The 21,815-nt window shown below is 37.1% G+C and overlaps 2 protein-coding genes across 4 annotated transcripts; both read left to right on the forward strand.

Annotated features, from left to right (window-relative positions):
* The first annotated feature begins 876 nt into the window (after positions 1-876).
* Positions 877-2,935, forward strand: pigv (phosphatidylinositol glycan anchor biosynthesis, class V). Its single transcript, XM_059568162.1, is given in 5 exon segments — positions 877-1,144; positions 1,358-1,931; positions 1,972-2,052; positions 2,055-2,503; positions 2,588-2,935. Coding segments are annotated over 5 exon segments (1,494 nt in total). The 5' UTR covers positions 877-1,054; the 3' UTR covers positions 2,888-2,935.
* Positions 2,936-4,229: 1,294 nt separating this feature from the next.
* Positions 4,230-16,857, forward strand: zdhhc18a (zinc finger DHHC-type palmitoyltransferase 18a). Of its 3 annotated transcripts, XM_059568165.1 has the most exons (11): positions 4,230-4,373; positions 4,475-5,252; positions 5,491-5,651; positions 5,746-5,895; positions 6,683-6,820; positions 8,673-8,724; positions 12,228-12,330; positions 12,430-12,539; positions 13,169-13,271; positions 14,352-14,422; positions 16,281-16,424. In XM_059568165.1, the coding sequence occupies exons 2-10, from the start codon at positions 5,011-5,013 to the stop codon at positions 14,391-14,393; spliced, it is 1,101 nt and encodes a 366-aa protein (XP_059424148.1). In that variant the 5' UTR covers positions 4,230-4,373; positions 4,475-5,010; the 3' UTR covers positions 14,394-14,422; positions 16,281-16,424. The 3 variants fall into 3 exon arrangements, with proteins under 3 accessions (XP_059424148.1, XP_059424146.1, XP_059424147.1); XM_059568163.1 differs by lacking the exon at positions 14,352-14,422 and having other exon boundaries at positions 16,281-16,857; XM_059568164.1 differs by lacking the exons at positions 4,230-4,373; positions 14,352-14,422 and having other exon boundaries at positions 4,380-5,252; positions 16,281-16,857.
* The last annotated feature ends 4,958 nt before the right edge of the window (positions 16,858-21,815 follow it).

Here is a 21,815-nt window from a genome sequence, read left to right on the forward strand (position 1 = left end):
AAAATATATATATATTTTCTGCATTTATAAATTTGAAATAATAACTGATCCCAGCTGTTTTAAATGGTGTTGACTGTCCAGGCCATACAGGTATATAGAAGAATATAATATATTGTGTAGGTAGTATAGACCCCTTAAAAGTTTGTAAACATTGCAACGTCGACGGGTGGGCGGGGCGTAGCTGGAGGCAAAAAAAGAGACGCGGACGCAAGCGTAAGCTAGCACGTTTTAGGAGGGATTTATTAAACATGGATGCAGAATAAGGTTCGGAACTGTCCGAATATGTACAGTCACTGACTCTGCGGGACCGTGACAGCTATATTTGTAAATTAACTCTCGCAGATGGAAGCAGGCTACCTGACCCGTATGCCATATAGCCATATGAATTACTTTTGGGTGGTTTGGGGAATTTTGTCAAGGCTTATTTTCTAATGTAACCTATCGCTGGGCTAACTATGATTAGCAATGTGTATTATTTTAAGAGACCATTCAAAGGATGGCACACACATCTATCGCTGTATGTTTGTTTAACATTTAAACTAGCTAGTGCGCTGAAGGTTGGCGACTTTTCACCTATAAAACAGAAACTTGCTGATTTACTAGTCAAAAACACAACAAGACGACATTTTATAGTCAAAACCTCAAACTTTTAGCGCACCTGCTATGAGTTCTGCCTTATGTTTTGCCTCCAGCTAGAGCGGTGACGTCACAGTGACGTATGCGATTTCGTAATACCGGTCAAAATATTGGGGCTTTTATTTTGACATTTTTGAGACTTCATTCCGGAAGTGCATGTTGCTCCGTCGTTCTATTCAGTGGCTTTATGCGATGAATTCGGTAAATGTCACTATAGTTTTAATTGTTTTATTATTAATGTGTGGACGCGGGTCTTTGCAGTTGTTACAAACCTCAAGAAAGGATATTGACCTTTGGCTTTTGTTTTAATGATGCCTCCCCTATTATATCTGCTAATTTACTGGGTTTAATATGATTACCATTTTCTTCAAGGGAAATATTCTACTATTATTTTCGCTCATTAAAGTTTGTGCTAAATATGTCGCCTTCAAACACTTGTATAAATGAAGACGTGTGGACAGTTGTACGGTTTGCAACGTTCACGAGACTACTTTCCCTTGTTTTACAGGTAAGCAATTGAAACACAATCGACTAAAATAGCCTAAAATTATACATTTGTACTTTGTATTTTGACATCTGCCTAAAATACTTACCATAGACATGTAGAACTCCATAAAATCAGTACTGTCCATATTTGCAAAATTGAGATTAGAGTGGCACCTACCGCACAAACTGGAAACAATGCACATGACACATTACTGTATTTTGTGCACTTTTGAAGGCTGTGCTGAATGCAGTGATTCCCGACCATGTGGCAGATGCCTTCAGCCCTCCACGAACAGAGACCCCTCTCCTGCTAGACCCCATCATCGAAGCATTATTTGGTGGCCTTAGTCACTGGGATGCAGAGCATTTCCTCTTCATTGCAGAACATGGCTACTTGTATGAACACAACTTTGCATTCTTTCCATTGTTTCCTGTCATCCTGCGATTCCTGGCAGCCACTGTCCTGTGGCCCTTGCTTGGATTCCTCACATTGCATGGCCGTTTACTTTTAGCTGTGGCTATAGGGAATAGCATTCTCTTTGTCCTAAGTGCTGTAGCACTATACCGACTTAGTCATTTGGTGCTGCAAGACCGAAAACTTGCCCTTGTTGCAGTCTTAATGTACTGTCTGACACCAGCTAATGTTTTTATGATTGCAGGCTATTCAGAGACTCTCTTTGCAGCACTTACCTTTGCAGGTCTCTGGATACTAGAGACAAGATTCACAATTGGAGCTTGTCTACTGTTTGGGTTTGCTACTGGTGCTCGTGCCAATGGACTTGTGAATGCTGGATTTTTGCTGTACCTCAGTTTGCAATTGGGTCTTGTCTGCGCACGGGCTCTTAGCAGAGGAGCAGGGGGCTTTCAGTATCATCACTATGTCTGGGAACTTATTCGTTTTGTTCTCACTGGAGCATTTTATGCAGCTCTCGTGGCACTACCTTTTTGTTTGTTTCAGTTCTATGGCTACCAAACATTTTGTCATCCAACTGCAACTCAAGTTCCTCCTGTGCTGCTTAATCTGGCCCGGGACAAAGGATACCGAGTGGCTGATGCAGCATCTCCAACACCAGAATGGTGCCAATGGCAAATTCCAGTTTTGTATTCGTACATACAGGATGTTTATTGGGATGTGGGCTTCCTGCAATACTTTCAGTGGAAGCAGACACCCAACTTTATCTTGGCGCTGCCTGTTGCAACTCTAGGATTCATAGCCTCATATATATATGTAATGGCTAACCCAGTGTTTTGTATGTATTTGGGGTTGGGAGACAGAGGAAAAGACCGAAAAATTTATGGTTTCTGTAACCCAAGAGTGTTTGTTTACATCGTGCACAGTTCTGTCCTGCTTCTTTTTGGAATATTCTGCATGCATGTGCAGGTAAGACTCTTATAATTGATTATTATCATGTGATATATTTAGTGTATATGCTCAACATGCCTTTTTTATATTATGTCCTCTCAGGTGTTGACACGCTTTCTTGCTTCCTCCTCGCCTGTTCTCTACTGGATCAGTGCCCACCTGCTATTTCAGTATGAACCTCTGCTGCAAGATGAAAAGCTGTTAAGATCAGACCAAATACAACATCAAAAGGATCACAAACCTGGCTTTGGCTTTGTTAGCATGTGGAGAATTAATGAAGTTGTTTACCTCTTGATGCACTGGCAGACTTGCTCCATTTATACACGATGCATACTGGGGTATTTCATATCATATTGGTTTTTAGGTCTGGCTCTGCATTGTAATTTCCTTCCCTGGACGTAATAATTTTGTGGGTTTACTTATTTCAGTCTTCATAATATTCATGTTGCATAAGATATTTCTGGTATTTTTTATTGTAGTAGTATTGAATAAATATAATTATTGGAATATATATATATATATATATATATATATATATATATAATCATTTTTTTTTCAGAAAGAACATCGAATTGATCAAAAGTAAAAGAGATAGTTTAATGTTATAAATGATTTTTATTTCAATTAAATGCTGTACTCAAATCTATTAATCAAAGATTCCTGAGAAATGAAGTATGGATTCCACAAAAATTTAAAGCAGCACAGCTGATTGTAACAAATAATAAGAAATGTTTCTTAAGAAGTAAATCATCAATCGATCTCTGAAAGGATCGTGTTACACTGGAGAATTGAATGAGTGATACTTTAAAATAGAAAACTGTATTTTGGAATTTTAATAATCATTCATAATATTACTGTTTTTACTTTCATCAAATAAATGCAGACTTGGTGAGCAAAAATGAATTCTGATTTTTATTTTTATCTTACCAACTTAACTTGTGAAAGTTTTAAGCTTTGTTTAATGTTTTGTTTGAGTGCAAACTTATTTTTAGATGACCTGTAAAATGTCAGGGATTCAAGATTTGGTCTGCATCAAGGCCACTGCAGCTTGTAAAATAAAGCAGCTTGTAAAATAAAGGGCGCTGTGGTCCTATCGGAAGAGCCATGTTATATTGTGTTATATCACCATCTAGTGGTTCCAAAAAGCTGTAAGCGGTCTGTTGATATGATGGTTCCAGTATTATCTATATATTCATAAAAGCTATTCATATTTTGAATTAGCTTTTTTATTGTGATTTTGTTATGTGCTTTTGTCATTTTCATAAATATCGTTTTAAAGAAATTTCAATTTTTATTTGTATTAGCTTTATAATTTTAGTGCTAAAACCTACTTATTTTATTTGCTAAAATAGTACATTTTAAGTGTTTGAAGTTTAAGCTTTAATCAAATGTTTATATAGTTTTATTTAACAAAAGATAAATTATTGTCACTGCTGTAAAGCTACAACCAATTAATGCAGAATCTTCAAAAACGTAAACAGCTCCCATAATATTATAATTTATTTTCTAATATTATTTTAAGAAACTTTAGCATAATCGTCAGATACTAAGGTAAATGTTAATCTAATTTAGCAATACGTGTTCAGTAATACTTGTAACATTCGTTATCGTATTAGTTATTATTATTTAATTGTATATAGATTTGTATCATGTTCGCCCCCTATTGAACATATTTCTATACGTTTATGGTTGTGGATGTATTGCATGAATCTGTTACATTCGTAATGTTGATGTACTAAAACAATTTAATAAAATAACCTACACAGAGGGCAGAGTCTCGGAAGTGATCCTTGATTGGTCTGCCTTTGATGACGCAGCCTTTGCGAATCATTGGCGAGTCATCTTTCTTCTTCAGGTAATCCTCGGCTAGGGAAGTGATCGCTGGAAGGTAAATATCGTTATAACAGTTCCGTGGCTGAACGCTGGGTTATATTCGTGCTAAGAGAATTATAGACAACTTAATCTGAACTTATTTTCAATACCCAACAGATTCATTACGGTTGGACAACTTAATATCGACAGCGATCGGACGGCTGTGTAACGCGAGGAGCCGAGTGTCGTTCAACGACGGTTGAGCAGCGCGAGGAGCATTGTCGTCCTCTGATATATGTTAGCTTGTTGACAGCTAGTCGACAAGCTAACGTATTTAGCTTAGCTACGACACCCCTAATTTATCGAAAGCAACAACATGGCATGATATTATAATAATTATTAGTCGATATATTCCCTTTAGGGGGATGTTTAGTTGCAAATGGATGCGTTGAGCAACATTATGTGTTTTGTGGACTCTCGAGTTAGCTTAGTTCGATAGCTGAAATTATTTTAGTAAATTACGTTACCCAAGTTAATTTGTCTGTACGTATGTGACAGTATTTTCAGTAATATGTGGCAGGGCTTTACAGTCTATATCTAGCGTTGCTCAAGCTTCCTCTTTGTTAGGGCTTGGCTTGTGGCTAAACTGTTCCAGAGGTTAAATAAATACTCCCCTAACGTTGCCTCTGTACTATTGGACACATTCTTTGAAAATGAAAAATTGTGAGTATCAACAAATAGACCCAGGAGCGCTCGGAACATCGAACACCCGGACCTCCACCACTTTAGCCTGTGGAAAGAAAAACTCCCAGCGCCCACGGAGGAAATGGGAAGTTTTCCCTGGAAAAAATCGCTTCTTCTGTGATGGGCGTATTATGATGGGCAGGCAATGCGGTGTGCTTCCGCTAACCATCGGCCTAATCTTAATCACCAGTGGCTTATTTTTCACTTTTGAGTGAGTAGTATGCATTCACTACACATGCACACAGAGCCAGACAATACTAGACAATACTGCTAGACAATACTACTACTACTAGTTTTCTCAATAGAGACATCTCCACCAGCTGATGTAGCTGCCCTTGACATTGTTCCTGTCTGAAACAGTTGCTTTCACATGGTTATTATCAGAATGCACACTTAGAATATTTGTCACAGGTGCTAATTTTGCTCTTGTCTTTGTTGATTCATAACAGTTGCCCCTTTCTGGTGCATCACCTTACTGTCTTCATTCCAGTAATTGGTGGGGTGTTATTTGTATTTGTCATCATCACCCTCCTTCAAACCAGTTTTACAGACCCAGGGATATTACCCAGGGCTTTGCCGGACGAGGCTGTGGACATTGAGAGACAGATTGGTGAGATTTTGATTGTGGTGTTTATTTTTCATTATTTTGCATCTTAACATTTTTGTTGTGTATGTTGATATTAAAGTTGTCGGTCTCTTTAAAGATAATTCTGGATCTTCAACATACCGTCCACCTCCCCGGACTAAAGAGATCCTTATAAATGACCAGGTGGTCAAGCTTAAATACTGTTTCACATGCAAGATGTTCCGTCCGCCCCGGACATCCCACTGCAGCCTGTGTGATAACTGTGTCGGTAAGGCACCATTTCTGTTTTCTGCAAATTGAATGGGGATTGGAGCTTTAAAAAGATAGATCACCCAGAAATAAAATTTTTGTTCATTTACTCTCCCTCATGCCATTCCAAACTGTCTTTTTATTCTTCTGTAGAAACCCTTTTTAGCTTCAACAAGAACCATAAAAGTAGTCCATACAACTTGAGTGCAATATTCCAATCCTCTGAAGCCATACAATTTGTGTGTAGATTGAAATTTCACTCATTATTCACTGGTTGTCTTCCTTAAGTGAGCTGTTTAGCTCTAAAACTGGAATCAGTGAGTTGAACTCGCAAATTGGATCAGTCTGATTCATTAACAAAGTTTTCATACCCGGATCAATCAATTAATTTAGAAAGCACAGTTCTTTCACCAATCTTTCAATGCAGCTTCTGTAATCTAACATCATGAAATGCACCATTAGGACAGATGTCAAGAGATTCAGTTAAACACTGTAAATCAACCTTTCATCGTAAATGTAATTTCATATGGTCCATTTTTATGAAACATTTTTATGTTTTTGCTTTTTTTTTTTTAGCCGTAAATGCTCCAGTACCTATTTAGAGTGATTCCATGTAAGGAAGTCATATTGGTTTGAAACCACATGAGGTTGAGTAAATGATGACTGAAATGTTTCTGTAACGCTACAGAATATGTTGCTTTAATAATGGATGTGTCATAGTTTAACCTCTAATTTGTATCACTTCCTTAAATTTTTTTGTTAGTTTCGTTGGGTCTGAGAATGTTCTGTCTCTGTTCCCTTTGTAGAGCGTTTCGACCATCATTGTCCTTGGGTGGGAAACTGTGTTGGGAAGCGAAACTATCGCTTTTTTTACGCATTCATAGTGTCTCTATCCTTTTTGACCTCCTTTATCTTTGGCTGTGTGATCACTCACCTCACTTTAAGTAAGTTTCACAACACCTGCACCACAGTCTCTTTCTACTTCACAAAAAATCTTACCAATAGTGTTGGATAGTTGTTAATGGGAGAGCTATAAATGTATGTATCAATGTTGAAATGGTAATTATTCAAAACAGAGAAATCTTTAAATACTTCATATATGGACATGTGCAAAAGTTTGGGGTCATTAGGATTTGACTATTATTATTTTTAAAGTGCCCCTATTATGGGTAATGAAAGGTTCATATTTTGGTTTTGTGAGTCCTCAACAACAGGTTGAAATGCATGCAAGGTCAAAAAACTCTTTCATTGTCTTAAAATATGCGTTTAGTTTTTCTTGTTTTGCTCAATGACTCCCAAATGATTAGCTTAACAATTCATTTTTCCAAACCTCTCCTTTGCGTGATGCTAAGCTGTGGTGATTGGTCTGATGACCCAGTCTGTTGTGATTGGTCTACTGTGTGCAGCGCAGGTCAATAACAGAATGCCCATCACCATTACTTAGCCCACAGCTCGGTGGTAAACCGAGCTGTGGGCTACAGCCGTGACATATGCGTTAGCCCAATGCAGAAATGTATATATAAAGCACTGCAGTTTTTACACTAACGTACTGCTATATTCTTTATAAGAACTACAAGTAATAACAACAACAAACATTCACTATTCATCCATTCAGACAATTGCGAGTGAACAGAACAGTGCGTATTTTGCATTCTACAGTAGGCTTCAGAATACATGATGGCTACAGTTTTTAAAATAATTACTCCACTTTCAGAATAAAAATATCCTGATAATTTACTCACCCCCATGTCATCCAAGATGTTCATGCCTCCCTTTCCTCAGTCACAAAGAATTTATCAGTTGCAACTTGTATAACGAACGAAATACAAAAAAATAAATAAAAGAAAAGAGATTATACACTTTTTGCTCGTCTTGTCTAGCTCTGCGAGGCAGATGCATACTGTATTTTCTGCACTATAAGGCGCACTTAAAAGCCTTTAATTTTCTCAAAAAACGACAGTGCGCCTTATAATCCGGAGTGCCTTATATATGGATCAAGGCGCTCTGTCAAAATATTGACATTCCCTTTAGCACAGCTCCATCTAGTGGATGCATAACGCAAACCCAGTCAAACGTTTGACTGCAGTATCTTCTATTCTATGCGCCTTATAATCCGGTGTGCCCTATATATGAAAACAGTTCTAAAATAGGCCATTCATTGAAGGTACGCTTTATAATCCGGTGCGCCTTATAGTGCGGAAAATGCGGTACTCTGTGTACAAGGGTTCAAGACAGGGTGTGTCTAAAAACTCCCAACAATTTTCTCCTCCAACTTCAAAATCGTCCTACATCTTTGTTTAAATTTTATTTATCTTTTTTGGAAAGAGTGTTTGACCATCCTTGCACGTTTACTTTGTAAACACTTTGAAAATCGGTGCTTCTGCCGCTAATTCGGATGATTTTGAAGTTGTAGGAGAAAATGAGTTGGGAATTTTTCGACATACCCTAATGGTTTTCTCCTCACAGTGCAGGGCACAGTGTCTTCACCACAGGAAGCCGCTACGGTGTTTGAGGGAGGGCAGGTTCAAGTTTTCCTGCACAACTTGGCGGGCATAAATATGCGAATGTTTCAGCTTGACTTCACCTTGAAACAGCTAAAGATTAGTTTTAAAATCCATTTGTTTTCATGACTCAGAGTCGACTCTTTTTTTTGAAAGACAATAACTTTGTACACGGTGCATAAGGTAATTTTCAAAAATCCATACTAGGGGCACTTATTTGTTATTGTACACTTATTGTTTTTGTCAGTCCGGTTTAAAGCAGGTTTGTTCTCTGACCAGTCACTCTCTTTAACAGGATCACAAGGTGTGAATGGTATCATCCAGGCAATACAGGACAGCCCAGCCAGATATCCTTTTTTTTTTCTGTGTTCCCACCCCTGTCTTCATCGACTGGCATGCTGCAACACCCCTTTCGCCAGAAACACATAATTGTCAGGTTGACTGAGTTCACCATTTGTTTACAGGCTTACTGATGTTGGTTCCGCCTTCTTCCTAATCCCATTCATCTCTAATCGGCTCAAGGATTCCACCACGCCCTGCTTTCCTGTCTGGATGGCAGCAGATTCTGCTGGTGTCCAGCCCCCTTTTTAAACTTTGTGGCTTAAGGTCACATATTTCCACCACAACTTCAGTTTATCAACCTAGCTGGCTGGCCTCGTGGTTTGATTTTGGACAGAATTTTCAAGCACATGCAGACCTGCCAACCTGTACGCATTTTGCTCAGGGGCTACGCATTTTGATCTCAAAGTACGCTGGTATGATTTGTCACTCTAAACTATGCAAAAATCTAGTGACCCTCTGTCCACGCGCAGTATTCAAAAAAAGGGGGCAGAAAAAGGTAAGCAGTTCAACCAAATATAGCGTGTTTTTTGGTGTAATAGGGTAATCAGTATAGCCTTTTTACATAGTCTGAGCTTTTTATTATTTTCATTTTTTTGTTTTGTAACATTGCAATCTAAAAACGTCAGTTACTATGTAATAGGGATGGGAACCGAGAACCGGTTCTTATTCAGAACCGGTTTTGTTCTTTGAAAAGAACCGGAACCGTGAGCAATTTCTAAGTTTCGGTTCCGAAAACTGTTCTGGTGCAACACGTGACCAAGCACTGTGAGCAGCCTTGCGCTGTTGTTCTGAGTATTCGGCGTTTCCCGTAAAGGATGTCACGAACTGAATAACAGACACACCTCTCTGCCTCTTTAATTGCTGAGCACATTGATTCCAATGACGCGCATTCCACAGACTCGTTGCGCTGTCGCGCCTTTAATTGCCGAACACATTGTTTCCCATGACTGTATGTGCACTCGCGCCTTTAATAACTGTGCACATCGTTTTGTGTGACTGTACATCTAACGGCAGCGCGCTGCACCTGCCGACACTAAATTACATTATATTTGTCCCATATTGTCATTAATATACATACTGGCTTTAACTTGGAACACTAAATAAATAGACTGCTATTGTTATGCAAGTATGAGGGTTAGATTATTTAGTGTACAGGTCATTTCAAGAGTTATAAACAAAGTGATAGAAAATATTTATTTTAATGCATTTTACATGTTTAAAATGTGGAAACCACTCATTGCATCACACCATCTCCTGACTGCATTATTATTTGTAAAATAGGGACTTTATGGAGAGTGTGTATACATGTTTATAAGTTTAACCGTTTATATTTCATTAATTAAGGGAAATTAACAAGTGTCTCAGCCCTCAAGGGACTATTTGGCCAACAAGCTTATTCCTGCTTGAAAAGCAAAACGTTATTGATAGTGTAAAATAACATCAACTTTGAAACACATGCTGATTGATGGACTAGCATTACTCAACATTACTTACTACCTTTAAGCAACGCTACATTCAGTGAAGGTAAAATAGTAAAAAAACATAATAAGTTCATTTAAATGGAACCAGAAGCCAAAACCGGAAATTTTCTAAAAAAATACCCAACCCTACTTATGTAGATTTGTACACTGTAATATGTGTTGCATTTTGACATTGCCAATAGGGCTGGGATAAACGATTATTTTTTAAACGATTAATCTAGCGCTTATTTTTCCGATGCATCGATTAATCTAACGATTAATTTTTCCAGACCGATTCGATTTCGATTATCTCCCCATTAATTGACTACTAACAATTTATACATGTTGATTTACATATCTGAATGAAAAAAACATGAATTCCTTAACATTGCAATATATTTTTATTGCTCTTAAAATTACAAAATAAAAGACTGACTAAGAATGCATTACTTTGCACTTGTATAGAGATAGCATTCAATAAAGCCTTGAAAACACAGCTTACTGAAACAAGCTTACTGAACACATAGGGCCTAGCTTACTGAAAAAAAGTTCTTCTTTCAGATGAAAATAACAACAACTTGATGTCTAGCATTCAATAAAAAAGTTCACCCAAAATACTTGTTTAGAGCAATTGAAAGAATACAGTAACCAATGTAAACTTTATGGCTTTAAGCTAATACAGAGAGTGCTTTTCCAAAAAAAAAAAATTAACAGTGGGAGCCAGCAGCCTGTCATGGAGAAAAAAAAATATCCGAATGCTCCACGTGAAACTTTGGCGTTCCGCCCTTTTTCTATCGTGTCTAATGAATTTGGTTAATATGCATGAGAGAGAGAGAGAGAGCGCAAGACAGCGCTCGTGTAGTTTGAAGACTGTGAGTGCGCGAGCGCGCGTGAAACTTGGGTGTTTCGCCCTTTTTCTATCGTGTTTAATGATTTTGATTGATATACACGAGGGAGAGAGAGAGCAAGAAGCGCTCGTGTTGTTTCAAGACTGAGTGCGCGCGCAGCCGGGGATCTCTCTCGTACTTTCCGTCAGGCGCCACAGTCATTCTATTCTACATCATTTACCGATCAAATAAGGCTTTGACAGCCGCCAAAAAAAAGATCAATGCAGAAAAACCCCTGGATTGGTTGTATAACGTTGGACAGAATGTTGATCCGGCCTTCGCGTATATTCAGCGCACATAAGGTAAACGTTTTGCAAACTTTTTTTAGAGAAATAAAAACAGGTCGACGAATCGATGCGCATATTTTGCATCGACGCATCGATGACCTCGACTCGTTGTCCCAGCCCTAATTGCCAACCTTTAAATTAAGTTGACAGTAAGTAATAAACAGTATTGAGCATTAAGTAGTTGAGTATTGTGCATTTTTCCTTACCACTATTTCTTAATAATTGTTTAATGATTTTAATGGAACCGGAATCAGAACGGAACCGTTAGGTGGAACCGGAACCGGAAAATTTCTAACGATTCCCAACCCTACAATGTAATGTGATTTTAACCAGTTTTTGCACATAATATATGCCTACATGCTTACATTCACTTTATTTGTTTAACCCAGGGGTGCCCAACCCTGCTCCTGGCGATTGACTGTCCTGCAAAGTTTGGCTCCAACCCTAATCAAACAAACCTTCCTTTAATTTTTAAGTGAGCCTGAAGACCTTAATTTGTTGCTTCAGGTGTGTTTGATTAGGATTGGAGCTAAACTTTGCAGGACAGTCGATCGCCAGGAGCAGGGTTGGGCTCCCCTGGTTTAACCCAAAAACAAAATACTGAGATGTATATATGTAGGCTACCGTATACCTCAAATCCTACAACAGGTTTTTCTCTTTTAAATGGCTCTTTTTTAAAAGGAAAAAAAACTGTTTACTCCAAATCGCCACGCCACGCTGATGGTACTCCAAAAAACATTTCCAAGGTTAGCAGGTCTGCACATGGGATTGATTTGGCCTAATTGTTCTTGTATCACTGTACTGTTATGGTTATGTATATTTTGGACATTAACACACATTTACAGCAGATTTGCATCCTTGACCCTTCCTGCACTATTGCCGAGCTGGTCATTTGCTTCTTTTCCATCTGGTCCATTCTTGGTCTGTCAGGTTTCCATACGTATCTTGTTGCCTCCAACCTCACAACCAACGAAGATGTAAATATCACACAAAAGCTACATCAACAATTTTCATTTAATTGCAGTGTTTTATACAGTCAGATTGAAGAACAGCTTCTTTGCATTTAATGATTGCAGATTAAAGGCTCTTGGTCCAGTAAAAGAGGAGAAGAATCAGGGAATCCTTACACCTATAACAACATCTTTACAAACTGCTGTGTGGTGCTTTGTGGGCCGATGCCACCCAGGTCTGTACAGCATGATAATGCCAACATCATAGCAGAAACAGATATTTATTTTATTATTCATTCATCTCCTAAGATTTTGCTAAAGAAGCCAATTTCATTGTTCTTTTGTGAGGCAATGAAGGATTTCATTTAGCTTAAGGCTGAAGTACATCCAGAGGTTGCATTAGTTTTTAACATTGTCTGTCAAGCAGTGCTTTATTTGCAAATGCTTTTTTTCTTAACTTTTGCGCATAAACTTAATTTGAATCTTTGGATGGAAACATAGCTAGTTTTATTTTTGTAATGATCCCACGCTCTGCTTCCAAACTGGAACGCACTCACCACCAACAGGACAGGGGTGGAAATTACAATTATAAATTACTATAGATCACCCTCATGTAATCTGTCAAAGTGCCTTCAGATTTTTTTGTCACCGATTTATAAAAAAGAAAAAGAAATCTGTAAATGATGGAAAATTTCTGGTTAACGCGACCTCTGTGTACATCCTGTCCTCAGTACATACGGTTACAAAAAAAAACATTTAGTCAGATCTGACTTGTTAATTGTACTGTTCTTTGACATGTTGCCCCATCTTACCCAAGTCTGTGCTATTTTGAAAGTTCAAACGCTCATCCTGTCATCTTTTGTAGCTTGATTGACAGAAGAGGCTTTTTACCTCCAGATGACGCACCTCAAACAGTGACCTCTGACACTGAGCTCCCTCCTTTCATGTCTAAGAATGACGCAAATATGGTAAGAGTGCCTTCAAGTTTAAGTTTAAGAAGCATTAAATAGTTAAAGCAGTGTAGCAATAGTTTTAAATCCTGATAAATTAGTCAGTCAAAAAAAAATTCCATGGCATTTCAAGTCATATACTACCGCTCAAAGGTTTGGGGTCAATGAGATTTATTTTAAAGAAATTATTTTATTCAGCAAGGATGCATTAAGTCGATCAATAGTGATTTGGCATTGCTACAAAAATACTTTTCAAATAAATGCCATTCCGTTTAACTTTCTATTCATCAAAGCCTTCTAAAAAGAATTCATCACAATTTCCACAAAAATAAGCAGCACAACTGTTTTCAAAATTCATAATAATAACAAATGTTTCTTGAACAGCAAATCATCTTATTAGAATGATTTCTGAAGGATCATGCGACACTGAAGACTGGAGTAATGGCTGCTAAAATTTAGCCTTGCATCACAGGAATAAACTACATTTTAAAATATAAAAAATAGAAAATGGTCATTTAAAATTGCAGTAATATTTCATAGTATTATAGTTTTTATTACTGTGTTTTTGATCAAACAAATGCATTTTTGGTGAGCAAAAAGATTTTACCAGTCCCAGACTTTTGAATGGTAGTGTAAATATTAACAGAAACCAGAACAGATCTTTTAACAGATCTGAAACCATAAACTTTGTTACAGAAAAGCATGTGAAAAGGAATGAGTTATCCTAGTTTAATCATGTTTATTGTAAACCCTGGCTTGCTGGAAAAGAGCTTGTATTTACAGCTAGTGAGGCTTGCACCTGTTCTGTTTGATGTGTAAAGAATAGACAAATTTAGATGGATGACGAACTCAACAGCACATCAGTCTTACAGAATTCTATGGAGTCACGTTTCATTCGAAATTTAAACAAGATTCCAATTCAGGTTACAAATGCTATTTTGAGACATTATTGCCACTGTTAGTTGCCAAGCTAGAGATTTTTTAACTGTATTAACTGATATTTTAACAGTAAATATTGATGTTAACAAATGCCATCGTTTTAGTTTTGATATTGACTTGCATCAAGTCCTGATGTTTGAAGTTCTGAACCTCACACAGGAGGAGAACTGTCAGGAGTTTGCTAACTCCTGCACTGCCTGAAGGCTCCTGCAGCTCTGTGACGTTTGATGGTAAGGGTGTGTTATGCATGCCATTCCATGGCCGCCTTCTCGTGACTCCATGGCCTTTGCTTTGCCTTTTATTTGAACTGTCAGCTTGACTTCTGTTTCTTTGCTTTAAAACCCCTAGCATAAGACGTGTCCATCATGTGAGACATCATTGGGCTCATTGTGTGTTTTCTGTCCCTTCTTTGCTCCTGGATTCTCCTGGACTGTTTTAGCAGACATCTGTTTTTACTCCGTTTTATGGTGGTCGTGTACATATTGGTGTCGGCCAGAGGTCTGCAGTTGTTTTGTTATTCCTCCATGATGTCATTGTTTCCTAATTAATGGATCATCATCATCACAATTCATCTGTGCTTATCTCATTCTCATCCACTCTTGGGATTCTGGTGACTGAGGTCATGGTAATGCTCGGCCTTAGTTATCATGCACACGTGTTCTTTTCCACCTTTTCTCATGATGGATGTTTATCCTGATGTTAAGGAGGAGTTTTCATCCTTGCGACCTCTGGAGATCCCCTTATTATATCATCTGCACTGCTTGAGCTCATTGGAAACTTTGAAGTGAAATGCTTTGTTTCCATTTGTTGCTACATTATTAGTTTCTTGGCAATACTAACCTGCTTTCAAACTTCTAATCTGGCTGTTTTCTCATACTCATACTTGCTTTGCTGTCTAACATCAGTTGCCATTTGTTTTTTACCCCAAAATCATTTATGACTGTGATCTATGTTTTTTGTCCCTTAACTAGGGCTAGACAGTATATTGAAATAAATATAGCAATATGGCTTAGTGTGACTGTCAAATCGCTTGGGCTGTGATTTTAATTAAATGTATTCTTTACTGGTTTCAAGCATGGCATTTACACATTTATTGTTCATGATACAGTGTTTCAACGTCTGAGAACATCTTGGTTTATTTACTGTAAATAGAGCCCTTCTGAGACACTGGTATCATGGGCTGTATGCATGTAAATGAATACACAGAGACGGCTTCACTCAAACCGACAACCCATCAGAATAAAAGCTTGATGGTTTACCATTTGAAAATGGTTATTTTTAATACTCTGTTTGTTTCTGTTTTACAGTATTACAATATATTTCTTATATAATATTTTTGTTTCACAATAATGTGACCCTGGACGACAAAACCAATCTTAAGTGTACATTTTTCAAATTTGAGATTTATACATCATCTGAAAGTTGAATAAATAAGCTTTCCATTGATATATGGCTTATTAGGATCAGATTCAAAATCTAAATACTGAGAAAATCACCTTTGAAATTGTCCAAATGAATTCTAAGCAATGCATATTACTAATCATAAATTAAGTTTTGATACAATTATAGTAGGAAATTTACAAAGTATCTTTACTTAATCTCCTTATGATTTTTGGTATAAAAGAAAAATCAATAATTTTGACCCATGCAATGTTTATTATTTTTTTTTTTTTTAGGCTATTGCTACAAATACACCCCAGAGATTTGAGACTGGGTTTGTGGTCCAGAGTCAAGTATAACAATTTTGAGTTGGTTCTTGTAATATTGTAAGGGCCCAATGAAATAGTGTTGTTGCTTTTTTGAGTCTGCACCATTCATTCACTTAAAGGCATGCAGAACATGCAGAATTCATATTTACATAGTATTTTGCGGATTAATATTCACAGAAACCAGTCCATATTGCGTTAAGTATACAGACTTAGCTTTGATTTGGCAAATTCTGTGACATTCTGCGTCATACAGCAAATTTCATTTTTATGTCTAGATTCTGCGATTCTGTCTGCATTTCCACATCATGGAAATCATATGGCCCTATATTGTGAAGCCCCACTCTTAACCATTTATTTTTTCTTGCTATTCATTTTGCAGTGCACACAAGGCACAAAGGAGCTTTTAGAATCAATGGCACATTCCTCAGTGATCCAGAGCACCTGCGCTCCGGGCACACCCAAAACTGCCCCGGTCACCCAAGAGAGTCTACTACGTACTGTCTCTTTCACCGTCTCTCCCCCCAACAGGCCTCCTTCTACTGGCTGTTCAGGCCACCAGGCCCAGCGCCCCATAGAGGTTTCCTGCTCCCAGAAAGGGAACAAACAGGCTGCTCTTCACACCCATAAACCCATGTTGCGTGTACCCAGCCCTCCCTACTCCCTCGGCCACAGTCCGCTCATTCTAAGTGATGCTCCTGACATGGGCTTCATCCCATTGAACTGAGTGAAGTATCTCTGCCACTAGGAGCCTTGTGCAAATACTCTCCTCTCTGTTACCACTTTTCACACTTTTTAAGAAACTGTGACTTACTATACTCAGGATCCTCTCAGGAAACATGCCATCTTTCAACAAATGGGAATAAGCCTGCATTGACTTTTTAAATAACAGAGGGATTTCAAGATTCATTTGTTCCGTTAACATCAACATACACTTGGTGGAGAGAAACGCAAAACATCTTCATTTTGCACAAAAATATTGGCAGATGATCAGTGTTTTACATGCTCAAGCCATTTTTTTTAGCCTTTTGTCATCTGCTTAGACCTAATGCAATAATTATATGCTATGAAAGGTCAACTTGGTGTTAAAAAAAGCCTTACTTCAAAGTCACTTCTGTTAGTTTTGTTTGGTGTAAAAGTCCTTCTACAATAAAGTCATTGGTTAAAAAGTATTCGCACCAACAGTCAAGTATAAAAAAGCAGTTTTATGAATCGGTATCAGAGAGCTCAGGATTAGAGGGTTAATGATTTATTTGTGTATGTGATATAATCCAGGGGCTTTTATCTCCTGTTTAATGTTGCGCCTTACCAGTGAGTGAATTAACAGCTTTCATATTTATTGTTTGTTTTGTGTCCATTTAATACAGGGGTTTTCCTTCATTGAAAATTTTTCGGTGGCAATTACCAAATTTAAAGTGTTAATTCTGTCATCCGACATGTAATTGTATAATTATGAAAATTAATTGCATTTTGAGTATTCAGTCAAAATTTCATGTGTATACTAGCTACCACCGAAATTCATTTTTAATCTAGGAAAAACCCTGTAGTATTTCTGACTTTATATTGGTGGGTCAAAGATTGTTTTCTGGTTGTTATTAAAGTGTTTTTACTAAGCTTGAGAGAAGAACTGTTGTTATCTTTTGCCTTGAGATTGATGGATTACTGATGAATTGAGGCATCATCATTAAGATGATCAAGTTTTTATTTTTGAATAATAAATAGGAGCCTGGCAAAGTTGATTGTAAATGTTTTTCAAATATTTTGCTTATCTAAAAACATAGATTAACAGAAGTTGGTCACTGCCAGCAGTGTTAGAGGAAAAGTAAAAGAATGTATGACTTGTTGTGATTTGTGTTTTTATCCTTTTTCACCTTTAGACTTAATGACAAAATAAACAAATGTTCTTTCCACTTGTGATTTAGTTGTTGAAAATGTTTTCATCTGGTCTTTTATAATATCTTTTGTTACCTCTTGTGATTTGCTGCATGCCAGACCGGTCACATTCATTTAAACAGTAGATGGCACAGTTTTCCACTTCTTGTTCGCATGTGTCAGATGAGGACAGTGTGTTTCCTGGAAACATCCTTGATTGATTGCTTGCTTGATTGATTCAAGCATTTGCATTCACAGTACTTGAGCTATTCTGAATGTGATATTTGGCTTTAGCACAGTGCCATCAAGCTGACATTTATTCTGGTTTGATGTAATAGGATAGGATATGGGAAATGCTGAAATGTATAATTGTAGGGTTGCTGTATTTTAGTCTAGTCTAACAAAAAGATGTGGGAGAGTTTTTTACCTTTCTCTTGGTACTCAGCATCTTTAAATAGAAAGCGCCAAGCCATAGTCATAAATTTCAAAGGGTTTTTCATTTAGCCTAGAACTAACCTCAATTACCCCCATGGATCCCTTGCCTAGAGATTCTGTCATTAAAAATATGGCAACCTTTCGTACAGCCAACCTCCCGGAACTCTAGATTAAAATGTATCTGTATCTGGGTAAAAAAGGAATTGATTTGCTGACAGAATGCCACAGTTCTGAGGAACTGGCACTTGCAGCAGATTAAATTACTAAAGAAGTTGATTTTAGGGTGTGCTTTGTTGGAGTAAATGTATTAGTCATAAGCTCTTCCTTTTTAATCAGTGAAGGTTTTCTAATACCTATACTGTAAAAGTGACTTTTTAAAAAAAGTCAAATTAAATTAAAAAAAAAGATTACTGGAGTGCATATTACCCAAGACGTTTTTGTGAAATGTACAAAATTCTGAGTGGAAAGTATTTTTAACTGATTATAGACAACTTGAGTTAAGCAATAAGTGATTTTGATTTGAGTAATTTTCCTTAAATGGCAAAAACATCCACTCTAAATGCTGTGTTGGTTTTGACTGACAATTTTGAAAACAACATCAAATGTGGTTATAGCAAAATAAAAGTGTCTGTCACTGCAAAGCCAATAAATAAGGTTGTTCAGGTTAGACCACATCCTTTTATCCAACTACAAGATTCAAGAGTCAGAAGCATGTAGTGGTTGTGGATCACGTTGTTCTCTCCACAGACTTTTGTCTGGACCACTTCACACTGGCAAGACGATATTCCAAGTTGCTATTTTTCCACCTACGCCAATCTCAATTAAGCAAAAATGAACACCGTCAGCATGCAATAATTTGTACCTTCTTTTTCAATCTCAGATACAGAATCATCCTTCTTAGCCACTTTGATATTCTGGAAATCACAGGTTTATATCTTCTTTGTAAATACTAACAAAAAATAGTTACAACTGTTTACAACACTTTAGTGGTGATTGCTAAAGCTGTTAATGTTTTTAATTACTGATCTTTTTTTGCAAGTCAGTGATATCTTTTTTTAATTACATGTGTTTGTATCAGTGTCACATTATTTTTTTGCCATTTTGACTTCAAAAGCTAACCCCATGATGCATTTTTTTTTTTTACCTTAACAGGTTTACAGTCTTAGATTTATTAGTCTAGCAAAAGATGAAGCCAAGGTTTCCCAGCATCTGTGTCCAATGTTAAAAGTACCACATGTCAGAGTGATCTGACAAAGAGACATTTTTGCATAAATCTTTGCATTGTATTATGACTGTTTTCATGTTGTTTTTTCATAATAATGTCCGTCTTAATTGTGCTATTACGGTTTGGGATTCCTATATTTGGAATTTAATTACTTCTGCAGTTGTGTTATGCTGAAGTTGTTCATTTGTGAAAGTTTGTCAAGTGCTTTTTCTGTTTTCATAAAATGGAATTCATATTTCATATACCAGTGCTTTTATGCTTGCGATGATGTTCTATAGTCTTTTGAGTTCTACAAAGGTGTTGCTTGCACAGGTCAGATGTAGAGAGCAGGATTTTATTGCAGATGTCAAGGGCAGTGATTGAAAAGGCAAAACCATAATGCTCTTCAGATGGATGTCTTGTCCTTTATGTGAGGTTTTAAGCTCTTCAAAGATCCAAGTTCATGCCCTCCTCTGTCTCCGATTCTTTTTGAACCAAGATAGAGGGACTGCATTGATTTAGGCATGGCTTATGTGTCTGAAGATTCTAGATTCACTTTAAGGGCTGTGTTGGTGTGCTAGCTTTCTTAGTCATATTGTTTGATTTATGACTATAGTAGTGGGAGCACATCTATTCGAGGCTTTAATTGTTATTAAATTACACAATTTAAAGAAGCCATTATATATAAACAGGGCTTGAAACTAACACCTGCCAACCCGCCAAATGTACTAGTACACTAGTACTCAGTGTCACATGATCCTTCAGAAATCATTATAATTATGATGTATATAGGTAAAAAAAAAGAGGCAAAAAAAGCAGATCAATTACAGCAATCAATTACAATCACATAAAGGAAAGCCAAAGTTCTTAACATCTTACATAAATTATGAGCTTGTGTAAATGGCAGGGTGTAATAATTGCGAAATTGAAATGAAATTCATCATCATTTACTCACCCTAACTTTTCATGCACATAAATACCTTCACTGGAACACAAAGGAAGAATGAGGAATTTTTAACCTGAGAAACCCTTATCTCTTTAAAGTATTTCTCATGATGTATGACCCCATTAGCAACAATCAGAACAGATCTCCTCATAAATAACGGCACTAGTAAACACTAAAACGATGTCTGTTTAAAAGCTTGAATTCATTGCGCTTGCCAAAACCTCAAAACTATTACAACCATCTAATTTAGTCTAGCACGATACTGATAGCTCATCGCTTTCAGGAATGCTTTTTTTCTGAAGATTTTTTAAATTAGTTTCCATGTGTGAGAGCGCCTAGAGGAAAATACAATAAATTATGAAAGGGTGAATATCATATCACTATGTGTTCATGTGTCAAAAGCGCTTGGAGAGGACCTACTTCGAGCACATGGGGAAGATTAAAAGGGAATGGCTAAGTTTATGGTATTTCCTCACAGTCACTGCCACTGCACTGCTTATCAAATCATTCAAAGAAACAGAACCTAGTTCTACATTGTCCTCCTCAGCCAAATCGGAGTGAAATCAAATATGCTCTTTTAGCATTTTTCATTTCCTTCACATTTTCTGTGCCCTCCGTGAGAAGTCATTCAGTCTTGTCTCAATCATTTGGCTGTGCTAATGAATGGGACGTGATATGGGACAAAGGTAAGCCATGGTGTTCAGGGCAGTGCATGAAACCGATTTGTTAATGGCTTTGTCTGAGAGCCTCTGCAAATCACCCTTCAGTTGTAATTGGATCAGTAGCCTGACAGGTAAAGGATCAGCCAAAGCTTGCTAACAGACAGTGAGTTGCATTTACGCACAAATCAAATCACAATTAATTCTCATTTGCCTTCCAGTGTGGCAATGAATATTGAAAATGACATAATATAGGATGAAGTGCAATAGACCACCCACACACCATGCTCCTGTGATGTACTGTTCAAGGGTGAAGGTTTCAGCCTTGTTTTAAGTCAAATAATTACTCTGAGGTTTTGACTCCACTGTCTACACATGATTTGAACATGCAGCTGTTGTAATGCACCTAAAACTGAAACAACAAAAAACATTTAAGTAAACAAGTTTACTAGAGAAAAATCGAATACATCAGTTCTCATTTTCATTTAGTTTATCTTGATTAAAATAAGTAAACCTGAAAAAAAAAACATTAAAAGCAAAAACTAATCAAAATTAATAAAACTTTTAACTAGAATTAAAAGGCTAAAAGCTCCGTTAAAACATTCTAATTTGTTCAGCCAAAACCAGTTGTATAATTGTCGAAACGGTGTCATTTTCTTTCTTCATTAAAAGACAAAACAAGACATTTCGAAGATGCTGCTCTTTTTCATACGTATGACAAAAGATTAAGAAATCTGAACATATAATATTGTTTGAAATGTTTTCTAAATGGTCTTTTCAAGTCATCGACTCTTGTTTGAT

Source organism: Carassius carassius, chromosome 15 (genome assembly GCF_963082965.1).
Source record: "Carassius carassius chromosome 15, fCarCar2.1, whole genome shotgun sequence".
NCBI classification, from domain to species: domain Eukaryota; kingdom Metazoa; phylum Chordata; class Actinopteri; order Cypriniformes; family Cyprinidae; genus Carassius; species Carassius carassius.